The sequence below is a fragment of the Rhinolophus ferrumequinum genome, chromosome 8 (genome assembly GCF_004115265.2).
Source record: "Rhinolophus ferrumequinum isolate MPI-CBG mRhiFer1 chromosome 8, mRhiFer1_v1.p, whole genome shotgun sequence".
Taxonomy (NCBI): Eukaryota; Metazoa; Chordata; class Mammalia; order Chiroptera; family Rhinolophidae; genus Rhinolophus; species Rhinolophus ferrumequinum.
In genome coordinates this window covers 52,983,212-53,008,896 of record NC_046291.1, presented here as the reverse complement: position 1 = coordinate 53,008,896, position 25,685 = coordinate 52,983,212, and the positions used below count along the sequence as shown (strand labels likewise).

The following is a 25,685-nucleotide window of genomic DNA, read 5'->3' as shown; positions in this document are numbered from 1 at the left end:
TGAAAACTTTTCTGGTGGTCACCCATTTACATGGAGGAAAAGATGCCATGGAATCTATCACAGCCCAGTGAATGGGACCAGACAGTGTGCTGTGGATGGCTGGATTCAGGACCCAAATCCCTACGTCTAAAGAAGTCCAGAGAAAAGCTACTTTTAAAAGACCCCAATTTGTTAGACCGGGTAAGACAGACAACTGCAGATGCTGAGAACGTAGGGCAAAGAACCCTAAAAGAAAATGAAATTATTGTTGAAGGCAAAAAGTTAGCAGGAGGAGGTGGAAGGCAGACAAATAATCCACACTAGAATGTCAAATTCTAGTTTCCAGAAACTTCCCATTCACCAACCATGGCAGGTACTTGCCACATTGCTGTTTGACATTATGGCTGCTCTCTCTTTCCATTTAGTAACTGTTTCTGGTGTGCCAGAACCTTTTCATTTATAGTACTAGTTAATCATCAGGCAGCAAACAGATGGTACCAGTCAAGCCTGCCCAGCCGAGCTCCTGGGAAAGCTCGTGCACCCTCTGCTGGTCACCTCCATGCTAGGACAAGAGGGTCTGCATCTCAAAGCGACAGCTTCCCAAATCACAGGGATACACTTCTGTGTTCTCTCTATAGCTAATTTCAGTGATGAGTTTGGAAATCATTTCCTCAAACTGCCCCTGAAAGAGACAATTCCAGATACAAATAATGCCTTCCTTTTTACACCAAAGAAAATATGCCACAAAAAGCATTTTAAATTCAAATGATTTCACCTTATTATGTTGGTGCAAAAGTAATTGCGGTTTTTGCAATTATTTTTAACCTTTTAAGCCGCAATTACTTTTGCACCAACCTAATACATAATAAGTAAAGGTGAGCCGATAAGTGCAACACTTAATATGACTATAAAGCCCCATTAGAGTTTTATTCTGGCTGAAAAACTGAGAAGCACTATAACAATATTTGTATAGTTTTTACAACTTACAAAAAGCTCTCACGTTTACTTTCACACCTAATTCTTACAACAATCTTATAAGCAAGGGAGGAAGGCAGGACAAGCACTTTTGTTATCACCATTTTACATAGGTGGGAGAAGAGTCGTCTTGATTACACACATACAAGAGCCACACTCCAAGCAGGCCTCCCAACTCCAAATTCTTTGTTCTACTCAATACGCTACTCTACCTGAGCTGCTAACCTGTAAGGAGTTTTCTAAAGCGTTAGTATGTATGTATCTTAGGTAGAGAAATTAAAAGGCCTAAAACATGTTTCTGTAATATACTTCATGTTGCTTCAAATACTACCAAAATTTTAGATGCTGAATCCTAAATCTGAAGGGTTTGCATTGTAGGCAGTGCTTTGTCCTAAAAGAACATCAATTTAACAAGGAAGTGGACATTTTAGTAAGGAATCTCCTGAAAACCAAATAAACTTCAGAATTCCCATGTGTGGCATGTCTATGCCCATAAAAAGTGGATCCCGTCAGGCTGTGTGGTCTCTGCATTCACTCAGTCAATACTATACGTGCAGCACAAAACGGGCTGCGAATCCGCAGATTCTGGTCCTGCTTTCTCCTGAATCTTTATAACTGTAATGACTTCCCCCTTATGAACAAAGCATTATGGATACTGTTTTGTTGGAGTGCCAAGCTGAAAAATCACTATGCTGAAGAAGGGAGATACAGTGAAATTCACCTATTATCACAGAGATCCCCAAAACTAAAGAGTAAAGTAGTAATAATATAGAGAACCAAAGAATTATACAGTGCTGCTTATGTGGCAGGCATTACTCTTAGCGCTTTACATATAGTAACTCATTTAGTCCTCCTACGAACCCATCTAACAGATAAGTACACTGAGGCACAGTGAAGTTAAGTAATTCTAGTTACTTAGGGTAACCAGGTTCACACAGCTAGTAAATAGTGAGGCTCAGATCTGAACCCAAGCAGGCTGGTAACTGAGTTCATCTTAATCACTAAAGCTATGCTGCCCCTATGTAGTGGTGTCTACCTTATTCCTGTTGAATTTTTAAAGTAAACTTTTAATTTTAGAAAAGCTTTAAATTTATAGGAAAGTTGTAGAAAATACAGAGCGTTCCCAGTATCTGACATAGTTTCCCCTATTATTAAAATCTTACATTTGTATAGTATAGTTGTTATAGTTAAAAAACCAATATTAATACATTATTACAAACATAAGTCCATGCTTTACTCAGATTTCCTTCATTTTTACCTAATGGTCTTTTTCTCTTCCAGGATTCCATCCAAGACACCACATTACATTTAGTCATCAGGTCTCCTTCCGCTCCTTTAGCTCTAACAGTTTCTCAGACTGTCTTTGTTTTGGATGACCTTGACAGTTTTGAGAAGTACTGATCAGGTATCTTGCAGAATGTCCCTCAATAAATATTGATCAGGTGTTTTCTCATGGTTAGACTGCGGTTCTGGGTTTTAGGGAGGAAAACCACAGAGGTAAATTGCCATTCTTACCACATCGTACCACGGGTACATGATATTATCGTTGATGTTAACCTAGATCGCTTGGCTGAGGTGGTGACTGACAAACTTCTCCACCGTAAAGTTGGTTCCCCCCTTTCTACGCTGTATTCTTCCGGAGGAAGTCACTATGCATAGCCCACACTTAAGGAGTGGGGAATTATGCTCTCCCTTTTTAAGGTGCTCTTGCATCTGCATAAATCGTTTGAATTCTTTTGCCTGGGAGATTAGTCTCTTCTCCCCCATTTACTTAGTCAATCAGTATGGACTCATAGATAATTATCTAAAACTTTGGATTATAACCCAATACGATTTTATTTATGTTGTTGCTCAAACTGTTCCTGCTTTGGCCACTAAGAGCTCTTTCAGTTGGTTCCTAAGTCCTTTTGACACACTCCCAACATTGTGTTTTTGTTTTTGAGCTCTTCCTTACTTTCTACCATTACAAGATATTGCAGGCTCTTGCTGCACCTGCCTTGACCCAGTCTTTGAATGAGCCATTTCTCCAAGGGCATTTGTTCCTTTTATGTATGGGAGCATGATCTAGGTACTGGGTGTACTCCTTGCTACCGGGTTACTTCTAGGTCTTTTTAACTGACAAAGCAAGAAAATACATGTGAATGTGTGTACACTAAATCACGTATATACACATATCTTTATGAATGTTTCTCTGTGTATCCATCTGTATCTAAGCTACACTAGACTTCATGCTAATGCCTCCAATGCTAACCCTTTACCACACAGATCATTCTTTCCAGCCTTCCCCTCTTGTCTAGAACTTCCCATTCCAACGGCAAGAAACGTGGTTCTCATCATCCACCAAGCAGTTTTAATTGTTCAACTCCAGTACACATGCAGAGTGGTTTCAGAACTGTTAAGCTGCACCTCTGTGGGAAACTATCAACTAGAGTACAGTGCAAATATATGCAGTTCTTACCTTCTTTAGTCTTACAGTCTTGTTTTCTAAGTTACTTATGTCAGCACCTTTTCCCTGGCCCCAAAGTGACATTATTGCATACATTTGTAATATAGTTAGATTCTTTTGTCACAGTCTGTACTCCATCCTGGAATCCCAACTTTCTCTTAATCATATTTTGAATTGTGCATACATTAAGGTTTACTCTTTGTGCTGTAAAGCTCCGTGGGATTTAACAAATGCAGAGTGTCATGTACCTATCATTGCAGAAGCATACAAAATAGTTTCACCACCCTAAAAAACAAACAACAAAACCCCCTCTGTGTTACCAATCAACCCTCTCGCCTCCCCAAACTCCCTGTTTCTGTTTCATTTTCCCAACAGAAATGTACTTCACATCACTGCTTCTCATCCTTTCCCCTTACAACAACATGTTCATATTTATAAACTCATGTGATTCTCACTTCAATCCTGAGTGTTTCGACTTAGCAGATGATTGAATGAAATTCAGAATAAGTGGCTTGGTCAAGATCTCACTAAGTGGTGGTGCTGGCACTGTAACTTGTGCCTTTTGACTCCTTGTATGATGCTCTTTCTGCTACAAAACACTACTTCCTCATTTTCAGCAGGGAGGGGAATGGCTGTGCATAGAGACAAGAAGAGAAGACAGGAATGGTGGTACATTAAGGGAAGACTTTACACTAAAAATATAAAAAAGTGGAATTCTAGTTCTGATAATTTGGTGAACCTCACACCCCAAACACCTTTCTGCTATAAAATATTCCCAAAAGGCAGGTTAAATACATTTTTAAATAAATATATCTTGTTAAATACATCACTGAGCCAGGAGAAAGAAAGAGAAATCCTCAGAAACCAAAAACTAGTAAAGGTCCAGAAAGCTGAGTGAGAACGGAAGCCAGCAGCTGCCCAAATCCCACAATGTATTAAAAAAACAAACACATCACAAAAATCTAAATAAACTCAAGTTTATTTGGAAATATAGTTATGTAGTTCACCATATTATCAGATTAAAAGAAAACAGTTACATGATCACTCAGCAGATACAGAGAAAGTAGTTGATTAATCATCCATTCTGGGGAACTTTCCAGAATACTGGGTGAAAAGAGAAGGAGCTGCGGCTGCCAGAGGTGCACACAGCAACGTGCTCCTCCTCCCTTTCCTACACTGCCAGCCTCGGCCTTCTCACGGGCTGTCAAAAATGGTGAAAGAAACCACTTACTATGACGTTTTGGAGGTCAAACTCAACGCCACCCAGGAAGAACTGAAAAAGGCTTACAGGAAACTGACCTTGAAGTACCACCCTGATGAGAATCCTAATGAAGGAGAAAAGTTTAAACAGATTTCTCAAGCTTATTAAGTGCTCTCTCATGCAAAGAAAAGGGAACTATATGACAAAGGAGGAGACCGGTCAATTGGTCAATTAAAGAAGGTGGAGCAGGTGGTTGTTTTGGCTCCCCCTGGATATCTTTGATATGTTTTCTGGAGGAGGAAGAAGGATGCAGAGAGAAAGGAGAGGTAAAAATGTTGTGCATCAGCTCTCAGTAACCTTAGAAGGTTATTTATGTAAAGTGCAACAGGAAAACTAGCTCTGCAAAAGAATGTGATTCGTAACAAATGTGAAGGCCGAGGTGGTAAGAAAGGAGCAGTAGAGTGCTGTCCCAATTGCTGAGGTGCAAATAAGAATTCATCACATAGGACCTGAAATGGTTCAGCAAATTCAGTCTGTGTGCATGGAGTGCCTGCCAGGGCCATGGGGAAAGGATCAGTCTTAACGATGGATGTAAAAGCTGCAATGGAAGGAAGATAGTTTGAGAGAAGATCCCAGAAGTTTGTATGGACAAAGGCATGAAAGATGGCCAGAAGATAACATTCCATGGTGAAGGAAACCAAGAACCAGGAGTGGAGCCCAGAGATATGATCATAGTTTTAGATCAGAAAGACCTGCTGTTTTTACTCAATGAAGTGAAGACCTTTTCATGTGGGTGGACATAAAGCTGGCTGAAGCATTGCATGGCTTCCAAAAGCCAGTATCTACTTGACAACCAAACCATTGTCATCACCTGTCATCCAGGTTAGCTTGTCAAGCACGGGGAGATCACGTGTGTGCTAAATGAAGGCATGCCAATTTATTGCAGGCCATATGAAAAAGGTTGTCTAATCATCAGATTTAAGGTCAACTTTCCTGAGAATGGCTTTCTCTCTCCTAATAAACTCTCTTTGCTTGAACAACTCCTACCTTAAAGGAATAAAGTAGAAGAAACGGATGAAATGGACCTGGTAGAACTGGCAGACATTGATCCAATTCAAAAAAGACGGCACCGTTACAATAGAGAAGCACCTGAGGGTGATGACGTCATCCGAGGGGGTGGTGCTCAGTGTCAGGCCTCTTAAAGGGGCCAGTGAGTAACACTCACTGCTGGCATTTTATATGCAGTCGTGACTGAGGGAAGGACTATTGATAGGGGCCAAGCGAGTAGCACCCCCCACCCCAAAAACTTAAGTTTTCTTTGCTATAGGGATTTTAAGTTTCCCTTTCCTAAGTTTCCTTGCCCCCAGTTTCTTAGGTCCCTAGTTCCTGATCATAATCACTGTGGGGACAGAGCCCCAAAAAGCAGTTTCCAGGCTCTCGGCCTCACATAGAAAGGTGCTGGCTCAGGTAGTAAATGGCCATTGACTGTGATCAAATGGCCATCAGCTGTGGCTAGTTGGCCGTCAGCTGTAACCAGTGAGCCATTGGGCACTAATATAACTGCTGTGGCTACGCTAGCAGAGAAATGGGGACTAGCAAGAAGATGGTGGCTAAGCCTGCAAGTGGAGCAGTGAAGGTTGCGAACAGTGTGGCTCCTGCTTCCTGTGTCTCCAACCCAGCCGCCAGCGAGAGAGTGGTGATATGACTCCCCTACTTATGGCTCCGTGGGTGTTCCTTTTTGGCCTAGCCATACCCTGTGTTCTTATGTGGGGAGCGGGACCAGAGACCCCGGAGACCCTGCAGGCCGTCCTGCATGACACAAGGTGGCGTAGTCGGCAGGATCCCCAGCAGGATCTCCTGCATGACAATCACCTTTCAAATCAGCTTTTTAATCTTAAATAGAAGACTGTTCGTTTCTCGCCTGAATCATAGGAAGTCCCCTGCCCCATGCTCAAGGCCATTCCAGGACCAGCTCCTGGGTGAACACCACCATCTGAATAACTGGATTAACCAGAGGAGACCACGGCTCCACGAAGCTAAACAGAATTCCTATCACACAGCCCCCTTGTGTCGATGGCTTTGGGTCCTGCTTCTTGGGCCAACACTTTTAACTCTGTTTAACCAAAATCTATGTTTCCTCATTTAAGGATGTTGGGGATACAGATGATACCCCAGCGAGATTACCAGTCCCAACGCAAGAAGCCAACACAGCCTTGCAAGCAGATCTCGGTGTTCCAAGTGGATCTCAGGACACCTTCCTCTCATCTAAGATCAGATAGGGCGAGAGTTCTGTGAATCCCCCAGTAGGTAGGGACAGCTCTACACCCCTGCCCAGCAGGAAGCAGATACAGAAAAACAGACCTCCTGCCCCTCAACTTCCCATACAGATTTTATGGGGATCACGTCTCTCAAGGAGAATACAAGGCAGGCAGTCAGAGACAGGCATCGGGTCTCTACATTCCTGCACAACGCATGGCAAGGGAATGCGACCGCCCAAAAGACCCCCCCCATTCCTCCCAAAAACCTCCCCTTTTCATTATAATTGTCTACCCAAATGGGGAAACAAATGGACACAAAATACCCAACTAGATTAAACCAGCTACTCACACCTGCGCAGTAAAGGCCACAAGGACCTTCACTTCACCTGGGCCTCATTATAATATCATACATATGCCCAGCAGTTCATTAATGTCATTATAACAGACTGAATTCTGGGAAGGAACATGCGCAGTTTAAAAAGATGAGGTAATAGCCTCTTTCAATCACACTTGTCAATCAAGTGGTCCCACTCCCGGAAAGGAACCGCCCATTCTAGAAAAAATAAAGGGATAAAAACTCCAAGTCCTCGCCAGTCAGCACTTCTTGAGCCTTGCCTTTGCTCGGGGCCCGCTCCAAACACTTTTGGAGTGTACTTTTTCTCCTAATAATGCCACCTTGAGCCACTACCTTCTGCTTGGGCCCGTTTCTATTTCTTTGAAGTGTACTTTTTCTTCTAATAAACTGCTTTTTCACTACTTTACCTCGGTATCTCATTCAATTCTCTGCTCGAGATGCCAAGAAGCTGGACACTGTGCCGAGAAGGGCCCACTCTTCGGTAACACTATAATCGTCATATGCTCACTACTTGCTATTGTCTTTTGTTTTAACATTCAACTACAGTAGTGTTTTAAAAGTTAAATGAAAAATAAACTCAAATACAAAAAGCTCAAAAAAAATTCCACACCCATTCACAATTAAAAATCAAACAAGACTTTTCATAAATATGGGATGGAAGAGAATTCTGTTAACCTGATAAAAAGTAGCTGCCAAAAACCTACAGTGTCATTCTTACTGGTGAAAAATTAGAAGTATTTCATTCACAAACATGAATATAATAAGGATGTCCACTATCACCGGTTCTGTTCAACACTGCACTAGAGGTCCTGGCTAGCACAGTAAGAACATAAAAAGAAATGAAAGGTAAGAGAGTTGAGAAGAAAGTAACAAAACTGTCAGTTTCCTGAGAAACTGATTATCTACATAGAAAACTCCCCCAAACCCTACAAAAAACTATTATTACTATTAAAATTAAAGTTTGGCAAGGTTGCTAAATAGAAGATCAATATATAAAAAGACAATTGCATTTTTATATACTAGCAAAAAATATAGTTAGAAAATCTTAAAAATACACCATTTACAAGCCTGGCCAAAAATATAACAATGTACTGAGGAAGTTGCAAAATGTGCAAATCCTTTAAGAAAAATATTATAAAACTTCATTGAAAGACATTAAAGACATAAATAAATGGAGAGACACTGTCTTCATAGATAGGATAATTTGATACGGTAAATATGTCTGTTCTCTTCAAATTGATATACAGATTTAATGTGATAAATTCCAATAATTCCAATAAGGCTTTTTGTGGAACTTAAGCTGATTCCAAAAGACATATGAAAGTGCAAACTGCAAAAAAGAAATAAGATAACCTGAAGAAAAATAACAGAGGTAGAGGATTTGCCCTACCAGCTCTCAAGCATTACTAATACAGTGGTCAGGTATTAATTAGCCCAGGGATAGAAAAATACAATAGAATAGAAAACAGCCTAGAAACAGACCTGACTATGAATGTAAACTTGATACACAACAATATTTAATACTGCAGATCTCTGGATAAATGAGGGACCCTTCAATAAATGGTTCTGGGACAAGTGGTTATTCATGTAAAAAAAAATTAACGATAATAAATGGTATTGGTTTAAGCTGCTAAGTTTGTGGTAATTTGTCACACAGCAATAGCAAACAAATATACTCTTTAACATGTGTAGCAGGAGACAGTTTGAAGGATGTTATAGCATCACTTTTCTAGGACTAAAAAACCTGAAAGAAACAAAAGCCCAGCCAATAGAAAATGGATAAATAAACTGTGGTAAATTTATACAACAAAATATTATATAGTAGTAAAAATAAATGAACATTATACTTTGTAAAGTATGATGTTGAAAAGGTAGACAATTTGTAGAAGAGTTCATATACACAACACAATTTAATTTATATGATGCTCAAAAACATTTAAAAGTTAACAATGTTTTATCTACATAAAGAGGAAAGAGGGATGTGGGAACCAGGAGGAGCACATAGGAGACGTCAAAGTTTTAGGAAATGCTCTGTGTTTTTTTTAGGTTGATGATCGATATATGGGTATTCATTTTATAATTATTATTTAAATTAATATATTATGCTATGTTATCTATACATATTCTTTGAATAAATAAAACACTTTTTAAATAAGAGGAATAGTTTGCAAACTTTATTATCAATCCTTTAATCCTACATCTTTCCAGACTTTGTATATGCATGAATGTATTACATGTTCAGACAAGTAACATTAAAATACACAGAGAAAAGGAAACACAAGAACCAAACCTGTGGTCAAAAGCCTGAGTAATTTCAAAACACATTTCCCAAAGTGACTCGAATCTGTACTACAGTGACCTGCTAACTGGTCTAGATCCCTCTTGTTCCTGATGCTATTCCCAATCGTCCCTGAAGAGGAATGCTGTGTCACTGCCTTTCCCACATGATCTGACCCATGCCTACTTCCGGGGACTGGTTTTATTCCTCTCTTCATACGCACCAGTCATGGAACAGATCCTAACATTCTTTAGCACTAATGTCTAAAATACTACATCGCGTGATGAATAGTTCCGGTTTTCATTTGTTCTGGGGAATTTGGAGGATGTTTATTTGTGGTTCTGCTTTATCGTGTTTCCCCTTAAATCTTTTTTCTTCATCATTATTATCCACCACATTATCCCTGTCAACTCTACCTTCAAAATATATCCTGAGTCTGTTCACTTCTTTCCATCTCTCCTGCTACCACTCCAGTCTAAACATTATCACCTTTTACCTGGACCAACAGAAGAGGCACCTGTCTCCTTGCTTTCATCTTGCCCCTCCTACAGTACCTTCTCCACACGATAGCCATAGAGATCTTATAACACAAATTAGATCATGTCACTCTCCTTTCAAAGCCTCCTATGGCTTCCCATTGTAACAGAATAAAATCCAAAATTCCTTACACCTGACATGACCCGGTTGCAGCCTACCTCTCCAAGTTCATCTCCCTCATGCACACTAAAGAACCACCTTGGCCTTCTAACAGTTTTAGCATAAGCCCAGGTTGTTATTGCCTTAGGGACCTGGCGTTCAGGCAGGCATCTCTCTGCCTGGTCTAAGGGTACTTAGTTCTCTGCAGACTGACTCTCATACTTCAGGGCTGAGCTCAAAGTCCACTATTCCGAGAGGCATTCCCTAACCACTCTGCTAAAGCAGGGCTCCCAACCACTCCCTGTCAAGCACATCACTCTGTTTTATCTCCTTCAAAGCGCTTATCACTACTTGAAATCTTTCTTTTAAATCTGTTTGCTTATTGTCTATCTCCCCCAACACGTAGGCAGCTTGTCTGTCCTGTTCACTGTTATACCCCATGCCAAAACAGTTCCCAGCACGTTGTATGTGAAACAATTACACGTTGAATGAATGACCTCTCCTGGCCTTGGTTCAAATTTCTTTGTCTCTGAATGTGTTCAAGTTAAAACCTGAGTGTTGTACGTATTTATTTGGTTATGCCAAGCTTCTTTAAACAAAGTATATAAATAAAAAGCATTTTATTAACTTCCGAATTCGTATCTCCTTTTCCTTGTCTTTGAAACGTCATGGCAGAGATAGTTAAGTATTCTATAAACATGACATAGAAACAAAGTGAAAAAAGAAAAAAAGGAACCAATATTTGTTCTATGGCCAAATTAAGAGAAGTAATTTCCAAATCCTAAACTAGGGATGTCTGTTCATGCTATTTGACCTTCAACAAATGGAAAATATCTATGTTACAGGTAGAACTGTTGGGGATTTAAATTTTTAAGGTTATTTCTTCTTATTAATATTACAGTTTCCTACTGATTTAAAGATTAAAGGGAGACAAATCTGCATCTATGTTAAAAATACTAAATTGCTGATAATAGAGTCTATATATTGTCTTTAGAGTAGCCAGTTCATTCAACATATATTTGCATCCTTAGTACACTGCCTGAACTATGGTTAATGCATTCGTATGTTGAATAAATGGACTACCCTAAAAACAGTATGTTGGGAAGACAAACGACAATTCTAATACAGTGCAACAACCAACTTATGCAGGTTGACATTAGAAAAGTGGAAGGGTTAGGGAAGTGTTTGAGTGGAGCTGTGATATCTGGGATGAGTGTTGAGATAAATAGGTAAGGGGAGAGGAAGGGAGCTCCATACAAAGAAAATTTGGAATGTAAAGGTACACTGGCTTGAGCAAGTGAGCAATATGTCAGAACCACAAGAGAAACTGTAAAGGATGGACGGATAAAGAGATAAGGCTGAAAATGTGGGCATGATGCTACCCTGTATACTACACTAAGGGATTCAGATTTTGTCCTGTAAGTTCCCTGTACAGATCCCTAGGATTCCTACATGTAGCCTCAAGGCTAAGAGATTTCTCTCAGACAAACTTTTTATTTTCAATTTGATAAAAATCTAAACAAAACAAAATTGACAAAAAGATACTGTGGATGATCTGGACGAACACCTTTTAATTGATTACTGTCACAAGATTTCAGTTCACACGTTTGGGTTTAGGAGTGCGCTGGCAAACAAGCGGTAGCATTTGCCATTGGCACAGGTTAATGAAATAGCAATGGGGGCTACTTTCTGTAAATGATGTTGTCAGGTGAAGGTCAAATGAAATCATGACACATTGGATATAGGAAGGTTTTGCAGTGGTTTAAACGAAAGAGAGGTGAGGGCATTCAGTCATCACTCAACACAAAAACCGTATGGACAGGCCTTTCTGTAAGGAAGTTATGCCACAGAGGACAGCGAACATTTCACTTTTAGAGTGTGTTAGGTCCAGCAAAAAGTCTCATTGGTAACAATAAATAAATACTTGTTTGATTTGTTTTATACTTTTGCTGCATTTAACATAACTATTTATAACTTACAGTTATAAAAACGATACAACATCAGGAGTTCATATATAGTTTTATATTTGCATATATTTAACATACTGAAAATATTTTAAATTAACAATAGAGAATCCTGGCTATCTACATGGGTTTGAGAAATTCTGCTCTGGGTGATTGGGAGCCACTTAAAGATTTTAATAGGAAAATGACAGATCTGTGCTTTAGAAAAATCCCTGGCAGCAGTGTGGAGGGTTGGAATTGAAAGTATTTAAGGCAGAAAGGAGGCTATTAATATAATAATGAGATAAAATGGTAAGGCCCTAAATTACTCAGCGGATAAGTGTTAGAATCAAAAGGACATGGTTGGTTGTGGGTAAGGAAAAAGAAGGCATCTGTCCCTTGGATGACTTGGTGGTGAGGTCAAGACCACAGGAAGACAAACAGGTGAGGGTAAAGGGGAAGAAGAAAAGATAATGAATTCAGGTCAGCAATGATCTGAATTTCATTTCAGTCAAAGAAAATCCAGTTATCTTTTCTGAGTCCCAGTTTTCTCAGTGACAGCTGCATTCATGAATTACCAAATTAACTATTATAGCGCTCTCTAAAAATAAACAAAGCACTCCACAGTATGCTGTAAATAAGTTATGAAAAATCAGCAAAAGCCCAGGCCCTGAAGGAAATGCAGCAGGGTTACAAAGAGATACGGCAAATTTTTACAAGCACTTAAATTGTGACCCAATGCGCTCACCCAGTATAGCACTTTTTGCTCTGTCAGTCAGTCAGATGCCACCTCTCCCTTGCATACTGAACAAGAGGTAGCATTGCCAAGCCCACTGGGGAGCTACAAACACTGCACCCTCAAAGGACTTACAAGCAAAGCAATGGGACACATCTGGTGCATGATTACCGAAAAGGTCGCGTAGTGGAAACTCTGACTCTACAGGCAGGGGTAGTTATTTTATGTTAGTTTTAGTTAGAGGAATCAACGTGGACTATCTTAGGCAGTCCGACAAGAATGTAAACATTTCATATTTCCCCAATAAGAAGGGGGAAAAGGCGAGAGGAAGGAAAATGCAGCAATTACCGCAACTCAGTTTGTGTCCTCGCAAGCCACAGAAGGGCGGGCCTCTGGGAAACAGTCCTTCAACCCGAGTTTGGTGAGAATGCCAGCATCTTCCACCAATAACTCATACGGTGCTTCCTGGAAAATGAGACCTAGCGGGACAATCAGTTCTAATGCGTCTTTTGGAGCAAAAATTAATATAAGACCCGGTCTTAATTTACTGTAAGACCGGGTCTTATATTAATTTTTGATCTTATTTTACTATAAGACCGGGTCTTATATTAATTTTTGCTCCAAAAGATACATTAGAGCTGATTATCCAGCTAAGTCTTATTTTCAGGGAAACACGGTAATACAAAAGCATAGGGTTTATAGAACCAAAATATTTAACCTCATCCATATCGTCCAACGTGCGACTGAAGGAAAAGCCGTGGGTGCGTACCTTTAGCACAGGGCACTGCTTTAGGGGGAGGTCGCACTCGACACCGCGCCTCTCTCGGCGCCCGGCCAGGCTGTGCCAGAAAGTCCGGGGCTGAGAGGCGTGGGGACACGGGGGCAGCAAGGGACAACTCCCAGAGTGCCAGGCGCGCACAGGTAACAGCGCCCCCACAGTTCTCCTCCGTGCCGCGTGCAGACCGGAAAGGCGGGCCAACCCTACAGCGCAGCCTCCGCCGGGCAAGAGGCGGGGCAGAGCGGGGCGGGGCCGCCAGTGCTCTGTACCTGCCTGATGGGAACTGTAGTTCTGACACTGGGAACTACATTTCCCAGTGAGGGAACGGCTGAGGCCCGCAGCGCGTTACGGGGCGGGCGCACTGTCCACAGCCGGGTCCAGAGGCTGAGCGTGTTTGGAGGGCAGGCCGGAAAGGGGGTGTCTTTTCTTTCCCTCTTCTCGGTGTTCGGGCGGCGCTGACTCTGTCTTCCCTCCCCCCACTGCCGCGTGCCCCGTCTGGCTTCTCCGTGTTAAGTTTTTCCTGGTTCCCGTAGAGAGTTGGGGCCTCAAAGGTCCGAAGTAGCGACCGCTGCCCCGCGCAAGAGTTAGGGGCGCGCCCCTCATAGGCCCTTGCCTCGATGGGTCCAACCCGAAAGCCCAACGTGTGCCACCGGCTGAGTCGCCGGGCGCTGGGCTTCTTCTCGCGCGACGCAGGCGTGGTGCAGAGGACGAACCTGGGCATCCTGCGGGTGCTGGTGTGCCAGGTGACTGCCCACCGGCCGGGAGCGGGATGAAGGGCTGCGAGGCGCCTGCTGGTCAAGCCTTCTGCTGGGGTGCACTTTTTACGCGATAGAGCCCCCTTTTAAGAAGGTCGTATATGATGGGGAGAGGAATCCATGCCTTGAACCAGGGGGATTACTAGATAATAATATGACACCCCCCCCCCGGGTGCTTTCAGGTTTTTAAGCTTCTTATGTCTTCCTGCAAACAATCTAAAAGTAGGTCACCCCGATTAAACCAAAATGAGAGTGAAGCAGAGTGAGGACGAATTGCCTATAATGTTTTTGAATACCGTCTGTGAAATTTATTTGAAAACTCTAAATTTTAACTATGCAACATAAAATCAGTGCACAGTAGGGGCTTCTGAGTAATTCCCTAAACTGAAATTCTTTGTGTCTTTCAGGAAAGTACTAAATTTAAGAATGTTTGGACAACTCATTCCAAGTCACCTATAGCCTATGAGAGAGGAAGAATATATTTTGATAATTATCGGTGCTGTATCAGCAGGTATCTTGGGGGGGGGGGGGGTTTGCGGTAAATCACCCAACTGTTGATCTTACATCTTATTTTTATAGAGCCACATGCCTATATTAGAGCTTAGTGAAATAGGAGAATGGAAAAATGGGTCCAGAGTAAGAGTAGGTGGTAAAATGCATGTAATTTTAAGACCCTGTTAAATCTAAAGTTGCCAATTTCATGTTTGTAAATACCATTTAAAGCAAAATTACTTTGTAGTGCAGGAAAAATAGATTGTTCTCAGAGCACTGTGTAGTATTTTATTCTGCTTAGAAAATACCAGAGTCAAGTGAGCCGGGTACCTGGTAATTAGATGCTGCTTTAGACAAGAATATCTGTCTATGTTTTGTTTTGGAAGTACTTGCCTTTTTTGTTTAAGAGAAAATTTTCACAATTTTGCCACATTTGCTTTATTTATCTCATCCTCTCCCTTTTCCTTTACCTCTTTGCTAAGTATTTTAAAGCATATTCTAAACATCATGCCATACTTAAGTTTGCTTCTATAAAAAATGGGCATTTTCTTTTTTTAAATAGCTTTATTAAGGTATGAGTCTCTTATACATGTCACCCATTTACAGCATACTATTCAATGATTTTAGTTCATTGAAATTCATATTGAATTTGATGAACCATTAGTGGTTCATATAGGCAACCATCACTACAGTTAATTTTAGAACATTTTCATCACCTCAGAAAGAAACCCTATACCCTTTAGCTATCACCCCAATTCCTTCATCCCCCTCAGCCCTAAGCAGCTACTAGTCCACTTTCTGTCTCTATAGATTCACCTATTCATCTCTTTCATATAAATTGAATCACGTAATATGTGGTACTTTGTGACTGGCTTCTTAGTAGATTACCAGTTTATTATAAAAGGAACAGCCAGATGAAAGAGATGCAGAGGGCAAGGTATGTGGGAAGGAGCATGGAGCATCCATGCTTTCTGAACATACCACTCTCCCTAAACCTCCACATATTCACCCACCCAGAAGCTCCTTTCCTCTTCTAATATATATGTTTAATGCTTACATTTCCTTCTACGCATAGTTTTTGCTGCATCCTACAAATACTGATCTGTTCTATATTCATTTTCATTTCATTTAAAATATTTTTAAATTACTCTTGAGATTTCTTTGACTCCTGTGTTAATTAGAAGTGTGTTGTTTAATCTTCAAATATTTGGGGATTTATCAGCTATCTTTCTGTTACTGATTTTTAATTTAATTCGATGGTGGTCTGAGAGCGTACTTTGTATTATTTCTAGTCTTTAAATTTGTTAAGATAAGTTTTATGGCCCAGGTTGTGGTCTGTCTTGGTGAATGTTTCATGTGAGCTTGAGAAAAACGTGTATTCCGCTATTGTTGAATAAAGTATTCTATAGATGTCAATTAGATACAGTTGATTGATGGTACTGTTCAGTTCAAGTATATCCTCACTTTCTGCTTGCTGGATCTGTCAGTTACTGATAGAGGTTGTATTGAAATGTCCAAGTAATAGTGGCTTCATCTATTTCTCCTTGTATTCTATCAGTTTTTGTCTCATATTTTGATACTCTTCTTAGATGCATACACATTAAAAATTTTTATGTCTTCTTGAGAAGTAACCGCTTTACTATTATGTAATGCCACTTTTTATCCCTGATAATTTTCCTTGTTGAAGTCTGCTTTGTCTGAAATTAATGTGTAGCTACTCCAGCTTTCTTTTGATTAGTGTTTGCATGTATATGTTTCTCCTTCCATTTTCTCTGACCCTATCTGTATCTTTATATTTAAAATGGGTTTCTTGTAGGTAACGTATATTTGGGTCTTGTTTTGTTCATCCATTCTGACAGTCTCTGTCTTTTAATAGGTATATTACATCATTCACATTTGTGATTATTGATATAGTTCATTTAGTACTTACCCATATTTGTGACTATTTTCTATTCATTGCCTTTATTCTTTGGTTCTTTTTTGTCTTTTATTCTTTCTCTGTGTTCTCTGGCTTTAATTGAGCATTTTATGTGATCCATTTTCTCTCCACTTAGCATATCAATGATACTTCTTTTCAAAAATTTTTAGTGGTTGCCTTATAACTTGGAGTATACATTACAACTAATGTAAGTAACACTGTACCTCTTCATTGGTAGTGCAGCTACCTTATAATAAAGAATTTCTAATTCCTACTGCCTTTTACAATATTGTTGTTATTCATTTTACTTATCCATAAACTATAATCACTGAAAAACCTTGTTGCTATTATTATTGACAACTTTGTCTGTTAAATCAATTAAGAATAAGAAAACTAAAGGATTTTGTTTTACCTTCATTTATTCCTTCTCTAACACACTTCCTTTATGTGGATCTGAGTTTATGACCTATATTATTTTTCTTCTCTCTGAAGAACCGCTTTGAAAATTTCTTTTAAGGCAAATCTCTTGGCAGCACGTTTCCTCAATTTTTACCTGAGAAAGTCTTATTTCTCCTTGACTTTTGAAGGATAAATTCTTGGGATACAGAATTCTAGGTTGGTGGGGTTTTTCTTTTATCATTTTAAATATCTTGCTCCACTCTGCTTGCTTCCATGGTTTCTGAGCAGAAGTCCAGTGTAATTCTCATCTCGTTCCACTGTAAATAAGGTGCTTTTTGTCCTCTGGCTTCTTTCAAGGTGTTCTGTTTGTTTTTTGTTTTCTACAATTAGAATGTGATATTCCCAAGTGGAGATTTTTTGGTATTTATTATTCGTGGTGTTCTCTAAGGTTCCTGAATATGTGGTTTGATATCTAACATTAATTTAGGACAATTCTTAGCCGTTATTATTTCAAGTATTTTTTCTGTTTTGTTCTCTCTTTCTTCTCCTTGTGGTATTTCCGTCTTGCACATTATATTTTCTCACAGTTCTTGGATATTCTGCTTTTCTTTTTTCATTCTTTATTTGTTCTAGGTAGGAAGTTCCTTTTTCGTTTTTCTTTCTAGTTTGGGAAGTTTCTGTTGACATATCTTCAAACTTTACCTGGGTGTGTCTAGTCTACTGATGAACCCATCAAAGACATTCTTCATTTGTGTTAGAGTGCTTTTGATTTCTAGCATTTCCTTTTGATTTTTTTCTTAAGCCTTTTTATCTCTGCTTAATTACCCATCTGTTCTTCCTTGTCCACTTTTTCCATTAAAGTCTTTAGCAAATTAATCACAGTTATGTTAAATTTCCTATCTGATAACTCCCAAATCTCTACCATATCTGAATCTGATTCTGATTCTCTTCAAACTTTGTATTTTGCATTTTAGCATGCCTTGTAATTTTTTGTTGAAAGTTGTATGTGGTGTCAGGTAAAAGGAATGATGGCAAATAGGTCTTTAGAGTGAGGTTTTATGTATATCTGCCTAGGACTTAGTCAGTGTTTGTAGCTGTGTCAGAGGCTAAAATTTCCTCTAGTGTCCTTGTTTTTGTTTCCCCAATGCTGACTCCAGTGGCTTGGGCCAGGGTTTGCTCCTGGTAAGCTGTGATTCTTTGTATCCAACCTCTCTCTCCAGGGTTGGGGGCGGCTGCCCTGTAACCTCAAGCCTTTGGTGGACCTAATAAGAGTCGTTGATTTTCAGTTTGTTGAGCTTTTTTCTTGTTGTGAGGATCAGAATGATGACTTCCAAGCTCTTTACATGTTGGACCAGAAACCAGAAGTTAGAGAGGATAGGTTTTTAGATAGTCAAAATTTATTTTGACCCCAGGAGGGCTCTTTCCAGCAATCTCTTTCTGGTTCTCTCAAGCAAATTAGCCAACCTACAGTTTAGCCTGTATGGCCAGTGAATCTACCAGTCTCTTACCATTTGCCTTTCATCACAACCTGTACTGGTTTTGAGAGTACCCATAGGCTTTCGAACTTCTCCATACTCTGTTGTAAATGAAGTCAGTTCCTCTGGGAAGAGACTAGGGGCTATATGCTTCTCCCCCGGGCAAAATCTTTGAGCCAAGGCTCTGGAGCTGTGGTGGTGGTTGTCAATGATACTCTTTTCTCTGAGTGACTACCCTACTCTAAAAGCTGAGCGCTTGGGGATGGAGCAGGCATTAACCTCAAGTCTTCTTGCCTCTATAAGTGTGGAACCGCAGCTTTATGAGATGAGGTAAGGGTTCCAGCGTTCTTAGACATGCCACACATGAGATAGACCCTCTATCCCATGGGGAGGGGCTGGGTGGAAGAAGGGATCCCACCTCTTGACTGCTCTCACCTAGCACTCAGTACCAGCAACAAGTAGCTGGGGGCTAGATGATAAATGTTATCATCCTGCCCCTCAGGAAGGTAGCTCTCAGAGCTGGGGTACAGGGAGCCCTGTGCTCTTGGCTGTACCGGTCTGGAGTGGAGGTTTCATCTTGCTGAGCCGAGAATGGTGGGGAGGGAGCACATCCTAGTTCAAATACCACAGACTCACTATTCTTTCTGAGCTCTAGTAGATTTTCTTGAATAAATGTTTCTTCACTTGCTGTATGCCCCAAGGAGCATTTCCAGAGACTTTAAAATAGTTGTCCTTTTATAATTTCCACCACATTTCCTGGGTGGCCTGCCCGTAGAGCTCCTCATGCTGTCATGCTGGAAGTGGAAATCTGGACGTTTTCTTATAGGAACATGTCATCATTCATAGCAAATTAGCAATAATTCTTTGCTACCATTTAATGCCTATTTTGTAACTTTCCCAATTTAGAGGTATTTGCTTTAATATAAAAAAAATTAAAGTGGCATTGATTGGTAATTTAATGGTAAGTAGCATTGGAGTTCTTTAATATGTGATTTAAGGGTGTTTTTTCCCATAAGTTACAGTCACATGTGAGATTGTTTTCATTCCTGTTAAATTCTATTTTATTTAACCCTTTGAATCAGTGAGAGAACATCAAAGGCAATTAAATCATTCCCCTGAAAATTGTCTCTAAATAGTAGTTTAATTTTAAAGTTCATCAGTTAAAAAAATGAAAACATCTATTATCACATCTCAGTAGTAATTAAAGAAGTATAAATTAAAGTAAGAGACTGTTTTCCACATCAAAAATATAGTGTTCAGTATTGACGGAAGTATAAACTTGTTCAACCTTTCTGAAAGGCATTTTGGGAGTAAAAAAAACCTTAGAGGGTATTTCCATTTTTATCCATTAATTTTCATTGTAAAATAATAGGATTCTTTTTATCTAAATAACTTTCATTTTAAAATATTGGAGTAATACATAGGAATGCCATGGAATTTTATTCATAGTAAATGTTCAAGGGTAAAGAAAGAATTCAACAATGATCTTGTTTTGGAAAATAATCTGTAGGTAGGTATATGGATATAAAGAAAAACTAGAGGGAAATGATCCAAAATGTTAATAATGGTTATTTTTGGTGGTTTTATAATCTATTTTAATTTCATTATATTTTTCAGATTTGTTTTCTGTGAATGTGTATTATGAATTCTGTGGTCAGAAAAAAAATGTTAACATTTAGTTGAGTAGAGGAAAGCCAAGTAGCAAACTGTATTTTGGTATTTTAAATCTTTGACTAGAAAAAAGTCACTCACACCTGAGCAAACACTATCTCAGTGATCAAGAATAATCATTTATTTTTCTTTTTTCTCAGTGTTGCATCACAGCCAAGAAGACTTTATGAAATGCCAAAATGTTCCAAATCAGAAAAAATAGAGGATGCTTTACTGTGGGAATGCCCAGTGGTAAGACTTGTCTTTAGGCATTTGTTTCTAAAGCATTTAGCCTAGAACTGATTATTGTTAATATATTTTATAAGGGAATAAAACTTAAATATCATAGTGATTCCTTAATCTTGAAAGGAATCAACAAGAGTTTATCTTTTGATTATCATTTTTCCTCATGAGACAATATCTATTTTAAAAAATTATATATTAAGAATATATTTTAAAAATTTGATACCATTTTTAAATCTTGAAAACTAGAAAAATATGAACTGATTGCAAGTTCTATAAGCAGTACAAACTAGATTATAGTTAGTGTTTAAGAAATCATTCTACTTAATATACTGAAACAAAATATTTATTTTGTTACATGTTATGGGCAACAGTTATGTCATGGCTCTTTGAAAGTGGATTCTTATGAGTTTCCTCCACAAATCTTACTAGGAAAATAATAAGATAAAAGTTAAAAAAAAAATAATGAGCTAATTTCATCAGACCAGCATTGCCCCAGTGTGTATTTTTCAGAACATTGTTTTCATAAGATGTTAATATCTTATAGTTGCTAAAAGACTTAGGAGGAATTGGGTCATAGACAAATAAATTTGGGATATTCTGAGTTTAAAAGGTTAAACAAGTTTATTTGTAGAATTACTTCTCAGTCTTTAATACAAATAATATGTATAGTAATACTAATGTTCATGGTAATTGTCAAACCATTTTCCTAAACTCTTTATCATATGACATCCTTTTAATTTCTAAATATTAGTCTTCCATGGGATCAATGTTCTAAGAAATACACTTAGGAAAAATTGCAATAGATTAATCAGGTCTTTGATTTGGCTGGTTGTTCTTTAGGAAGAATATTAGAACTCACAATATGTGACCAGAAATAATGTTTAAAGGATAAGAAGACTATACATTGAACTTACTATTAAAATTAGTTTTTAAAAAAACTTATTTTTACATAAATTGTATTTTCCTGGAGTTACAGTTTTGTTTTCCCCTGGACACTTATTCTCTGTTCATGGAAGACTCCTTTTTACAAATCAGAAAGCTTTAAATCTATGTTTTCTTCTCCAACTCCTTACTGAAAGCTAAAAATAACTGTTGCACTCCCAACATGTAAAGCCTTTTAATCCATTTTTAATAGTGCATGGAGGAGGATGACAGATTTTTTAATTGAGAAAGGTTTTGAAGACACTAGTACAAAGCCACCAAAAATTTAGAGCAATCTTGTAAAAATAAAGTTTTTAGAAACCTAATTCCTACCTATACTTCCCTTTAAACATTTTGTTCTCATTTGAAGTGAAGCAAGATTGTCCATTAAGAAAAACTAAGCAGCACATTGCATTGTTTTTAACATACTGATGTGAAACTATGTTTAAATTAGCATGCTTCTTTTCTGAGACAACGTATGCAATATAACTTTGGGTTTTGGAAAATAGTTCAAACCTATTATATATGCCCCTTCATATTCTTTTTTTAATATAAGCAAGGTTTCAATAGCACATTTTTAAAAACTTTAAAATGTTCATGAGATGCTACATATGTAAGACACCACAGGATAAAAAATTTACATCATTGCCTGTGAATTTAGCATAGGAATTCCAGTAGTTAATAAACGTAAAAATACACATACATACAAAACCAAAACCAAAAAAAACCCCCAAAAAACCTTCATTTTTTTCCCCTAACAAGACAAATTTTTAGGGGCATATATTGAAGTACATATGCCATAATTTTTTTCTGTTCACTTATAGCCTAGGCAAATACTAGAAATACTAGATTAATTTCAACTTCTCTATGCTTAACATTCCTTTTAGAACTTCCTTTTTATTCCATAAATCAAAGTAGAACCTTTTGCTTCTCTTTCTCTTCCTGCCTTAGACTTCCACCTTGTGGTAGCTCTTCCGTGGCAGGTATGCCCAAACAGCTATCTTCTCCCTTTTGGGGGCGTAATTCACTGGTGACATAGGTCATCTTTAAAACCAGGTCCGTCTTCTGTTCTCTGGCTGCCTTGATTCTGGATTCTAGCTTTTTCATTTGGGGTTGGAATAGAGCCACAGTGGATAATGGGATAATTTTCCCTTTTGCCATTTTGACTTCTATCAAAAGGAAAACAAGTCTCAGAATAAAGAAACGTCTGTTCTAGCAGATAACTCCTAATTGCTATGCTATTCTATATAGTTTTAAGAACTTCTTATCATTGTTATCATAACAGTATCATTAGTACTACTGCTACTCTTAATGATGATTGGTTAATATTTGTTGAATACTTAATGATAAATAATAATAAGTAATAATAAGTTATTTCAGGTACTGTTTAAGCATTTTATATAAATAAACTCAATAAGTTAATGATGAAAATAACTACCCACAATCTTATGTTTCCTTGTCTTAATTCTCTATTTGTGCATTTACTGTTCTTCTTTGGTTTACTTATTTGATTATTTCTTTAAGTGTTTAGCTATTTTATATGGATACTGAGATTGTTCATGACCAAGTAGTTTCATTTTTACACCTCATTTTTCTAGGGGGAAATGCTGGCCAGTCCATCAGATTATAAATCCTCACTCATAGCACTGACTGCTCATAACTGGCTACTTCGTATATCAGCAACTACAGGAAAAGTCCTTGAGAAAATATATCTTGCCTCATATTGCAAATTCAGGTATTATCTGTGACTTTATTATAAAAATTTGAGACTTGTGGCCCAGGACATTTCAAGGTTGGTTTGTTTGGGGTTTTTTTTTAGTTTCCATTGTATATCTGTATCTTCATTTATAAACCTGTTCTTTTTCTTCCCTCATGATTACATTTGAAGATCTGAGGATAGAGAGACCCTATATAATTTTCTTTGTATCCCTCATAAGTAATTAACCTATATTAGTTGGCAGATAAACTTAAAAAATAATTTCCTGTGTTTCCCATCTACAAATAGTGTTTTATATCTAGGATGTACTTTATGGTAGATTTTCCTGAAGGCTTGTCTGTTTCAGTTAAATTACCTGCCTAATACAATCTAAGAACTGTTACTTTAACTACTGGTTTTATAAATTAGATACAAATTTTGGAGTGAATGTGTACATTTAAAATGTGAAAGTAACATTTCTAATGCTTTTTATAACTTCCATTTTAAAGCAGGAATGGTTGTTTTGTTTTCTAAATTTTCAATACTGTTAGATCAAACACTTTATTGAAACTCTAGGAGAATTAAAATGATATATTTTACAGAATTATATTCATGTAAGTATCTGAAGGGAATTCTTTTAGCTATTTGTTTTTAAAATACTTGGCTTTTATAATTTAATTAACTAAAAACCTGTTTACTTATAAAGTATCTATACTATTTCAATTTTAAGTATTAGGAAACTGACCCAAATGAATAAACTTCTTTTCATTCTTTTAAAAGATATTTGAGCTGGGACACTCCTCAAGAAGTCATTGCAGTCAAGTCAGCCCAGAACAAAGGCTCAGCTTTGGCCCGGCAGGTAGACACCTTTAAATATTCAATAAAATGAAGAATTTGTTTCCATAGGCATTTGTTGGCAGATTTGTCATGAAAGAACTAATGATCTTTGCTTTCTGAAGCATCCTATAAAATTGTTTACCACAAGTTTCAGAAATTCCCTTCAAGCCATTCTGGGGTAGTACAACAGATCATTTTACATTCCGTAGTGGAAAGAAATTGACTGGACCTTGTTCAAAGTAAGAAAGTGATCCTCTTCAAGCAGAGAAATCACTCAAGATTTTATTGTTGATGTTTTTTTCTCATTTCATATAAATATGTCAGTGTAGTTTCAGATGATATGACCGTGATAACTATGTGTCTTTTGATTAGGCTTTTCATTGTTAGAATTCCAATTTACCATATAAATTATTAATAATATATTACATTAAAAGGTATATTAATTTGTATTATATAGTATACGATATAAAATATATTTTGTTTTATAGTATATGAAATGTTTTTGTTGTATAGTATATAAAATATATTTTGTTGCTAAGAAATGTTTAGTGTTATGTTTACTTTTATAAATTTTTGTGTATATGTGCATGTGTGTGTCTGAAGGGCTGAAGGTATAGTGGACATATTTTAAATCTGTATGCCTATATCCTGCTTAAATAACTTTGCAATGTACAAGTAGATAGATGGATGTTTTCAGTTCATAAAAATGTCTACACAACTGCATACTAGGACAGGTAGATGTGTTCAACTCATGAAAACAAGAGTGTTTCTGAAATACTCTTGAGAGCTGCCTGTAATTTTAGTCTTTCCTTCTAGACAGGCATTCAACAGCCTGTTTTGCTGTACCTTGCAGTGTTCCATGTTCTACCTTTTTCACTCATAGGGATTCTGGAGATCAGCAAAAAGGTATGAACTCATTTCTGACTTAATTGCAACATTAATGTTTTTGACAATAAGATGTAATGTCATCATTTAATTGCTTATTAGGTGTTTTGATTGCAAATGTTCCCCTGACTGTAAAAAGCTTGCTGACCTAGTTTATTTCATGTCAAAATATGAGAACATTTAACATGGGAGGAAAGCCTAATCATCCCTTTATCTTTCTGCATGTTTTTATGCCTCTCAAGTGGATAGTGTTGAATACTTGTGGTCATTAACAAACCACTATTTTATAAAATTATGAGATGAGTAAGGTATTTTTTTAGAAGACTCTTCCAAAGCTTGTTAGAAATGATCATTAAAGAAAGGTGAAAACCTGCAACAAAATGTCTCATTTTAATTGTAACGTATAGATCTAAAACTTTTGATACATAAACAAACCTTACAATTAAATATTTAAATTTTCCAACCCATTCAGTTTTGGGTTTTGTTGTTCCCGTTCTTGATTTGTGGGGCGGTTATATGGGAGGAAAGAAAGGACAGATTTTCTTTGAGCAAAAAAAAATAGTCTCCTTTAAAAACTGTTACTTATTCTGGGTAGTTATTTGTTATTCTAATCTACTAGTCTATAATCAAGCACCTATATGGTATTATAGAAGACAGGTCTTGAGGATCCACTAATTTTCATAAATAAGATGAGTGTATTTTTAAAAGTTTATATTATATAAGCATAATACACTAAACTGCCTAAAGCCTAAAAATATAATAGTAGTTTTTTGTTAATTGTTTGTTTTGTACTGGGTAGTTTGAGCATTTTATAACATTGTAACAT

General features: G+C 37.8%; 2 protein-coding genes and 1 pseudogene across 6 annotated transcripts in view; 2 read left to right on the top strand and 1 right to left on the bottom strand.

Annotated features, from left to right (window-relative positions):
• METTL8 (methyltransferase 8, methylcytidine) overlaps positions 1 to 13,776 on the bottom strand; it is a 72,405-nt gene extending 58,629 nt beyond the window's left edge. The window contains exon 1 of one of the 4 annotated variants that reach the window (XM_033111443.1): positions 13,577 to 13,776. The gene's annotated coding sequence lies outside the window, so the exon portion shown is untranslated. Of the gene's footprint in view, positions 1 to 13,155; positions 13,186 to 13,576 lie in introns of those variants that run through there. The other 3 variants (XM_033111440.1, XM_033111442.1, XM_033111441.1) reach the window with 3 other exon arrangements.
• Positions 4,611 to 5,856, top strand: LOC117025520 (dnaJ homolog subfamily A member 1-like; annotated as a pseudogene).
• A 177-nt stretch (positions 13,777 to 13,953) lies between the features above and the next one.
• Positions 13,954 to 25,685, top strand: part of DCAF17 (DDB1 and CUL4 associated factor 17) — a 34,783-nt gene continuing 23,051 nt past the window's right edge. For both annotated transcript variants that reach the window (XM_033112709.1, XM_033112708.1), the window contains exons 1-6: positions 13,954 to 14,328; positions 14,748 to 14,851; positions 20,436 to 20,526; positions 23,040 to 23,176; positions 23,918 to 23,996; positions 24,791 to 24,880. In XM_033112709.1, coding sequence (XP_032968600.1) covers positions 14,203 to 14,328; positions 14,748 to 14,851; positions 20,436 to 20,526; positions 23,040 to 23,176; positions 23,918 to 23,996; positions 24,791 to 24,880 — 627 coding nt within the window. In that variant the 5' untranslated portion in view covers positions 13,954 to 14,202. The remainder of the gene's footprint in view (positions 14,329 to 14,747; positions 14,852 to 20,435; positions 20,527 to 23,039; positions 23,177 to 23,917; positions 23,997 to 24,790; positions 24,881 to 25,685) is intronic.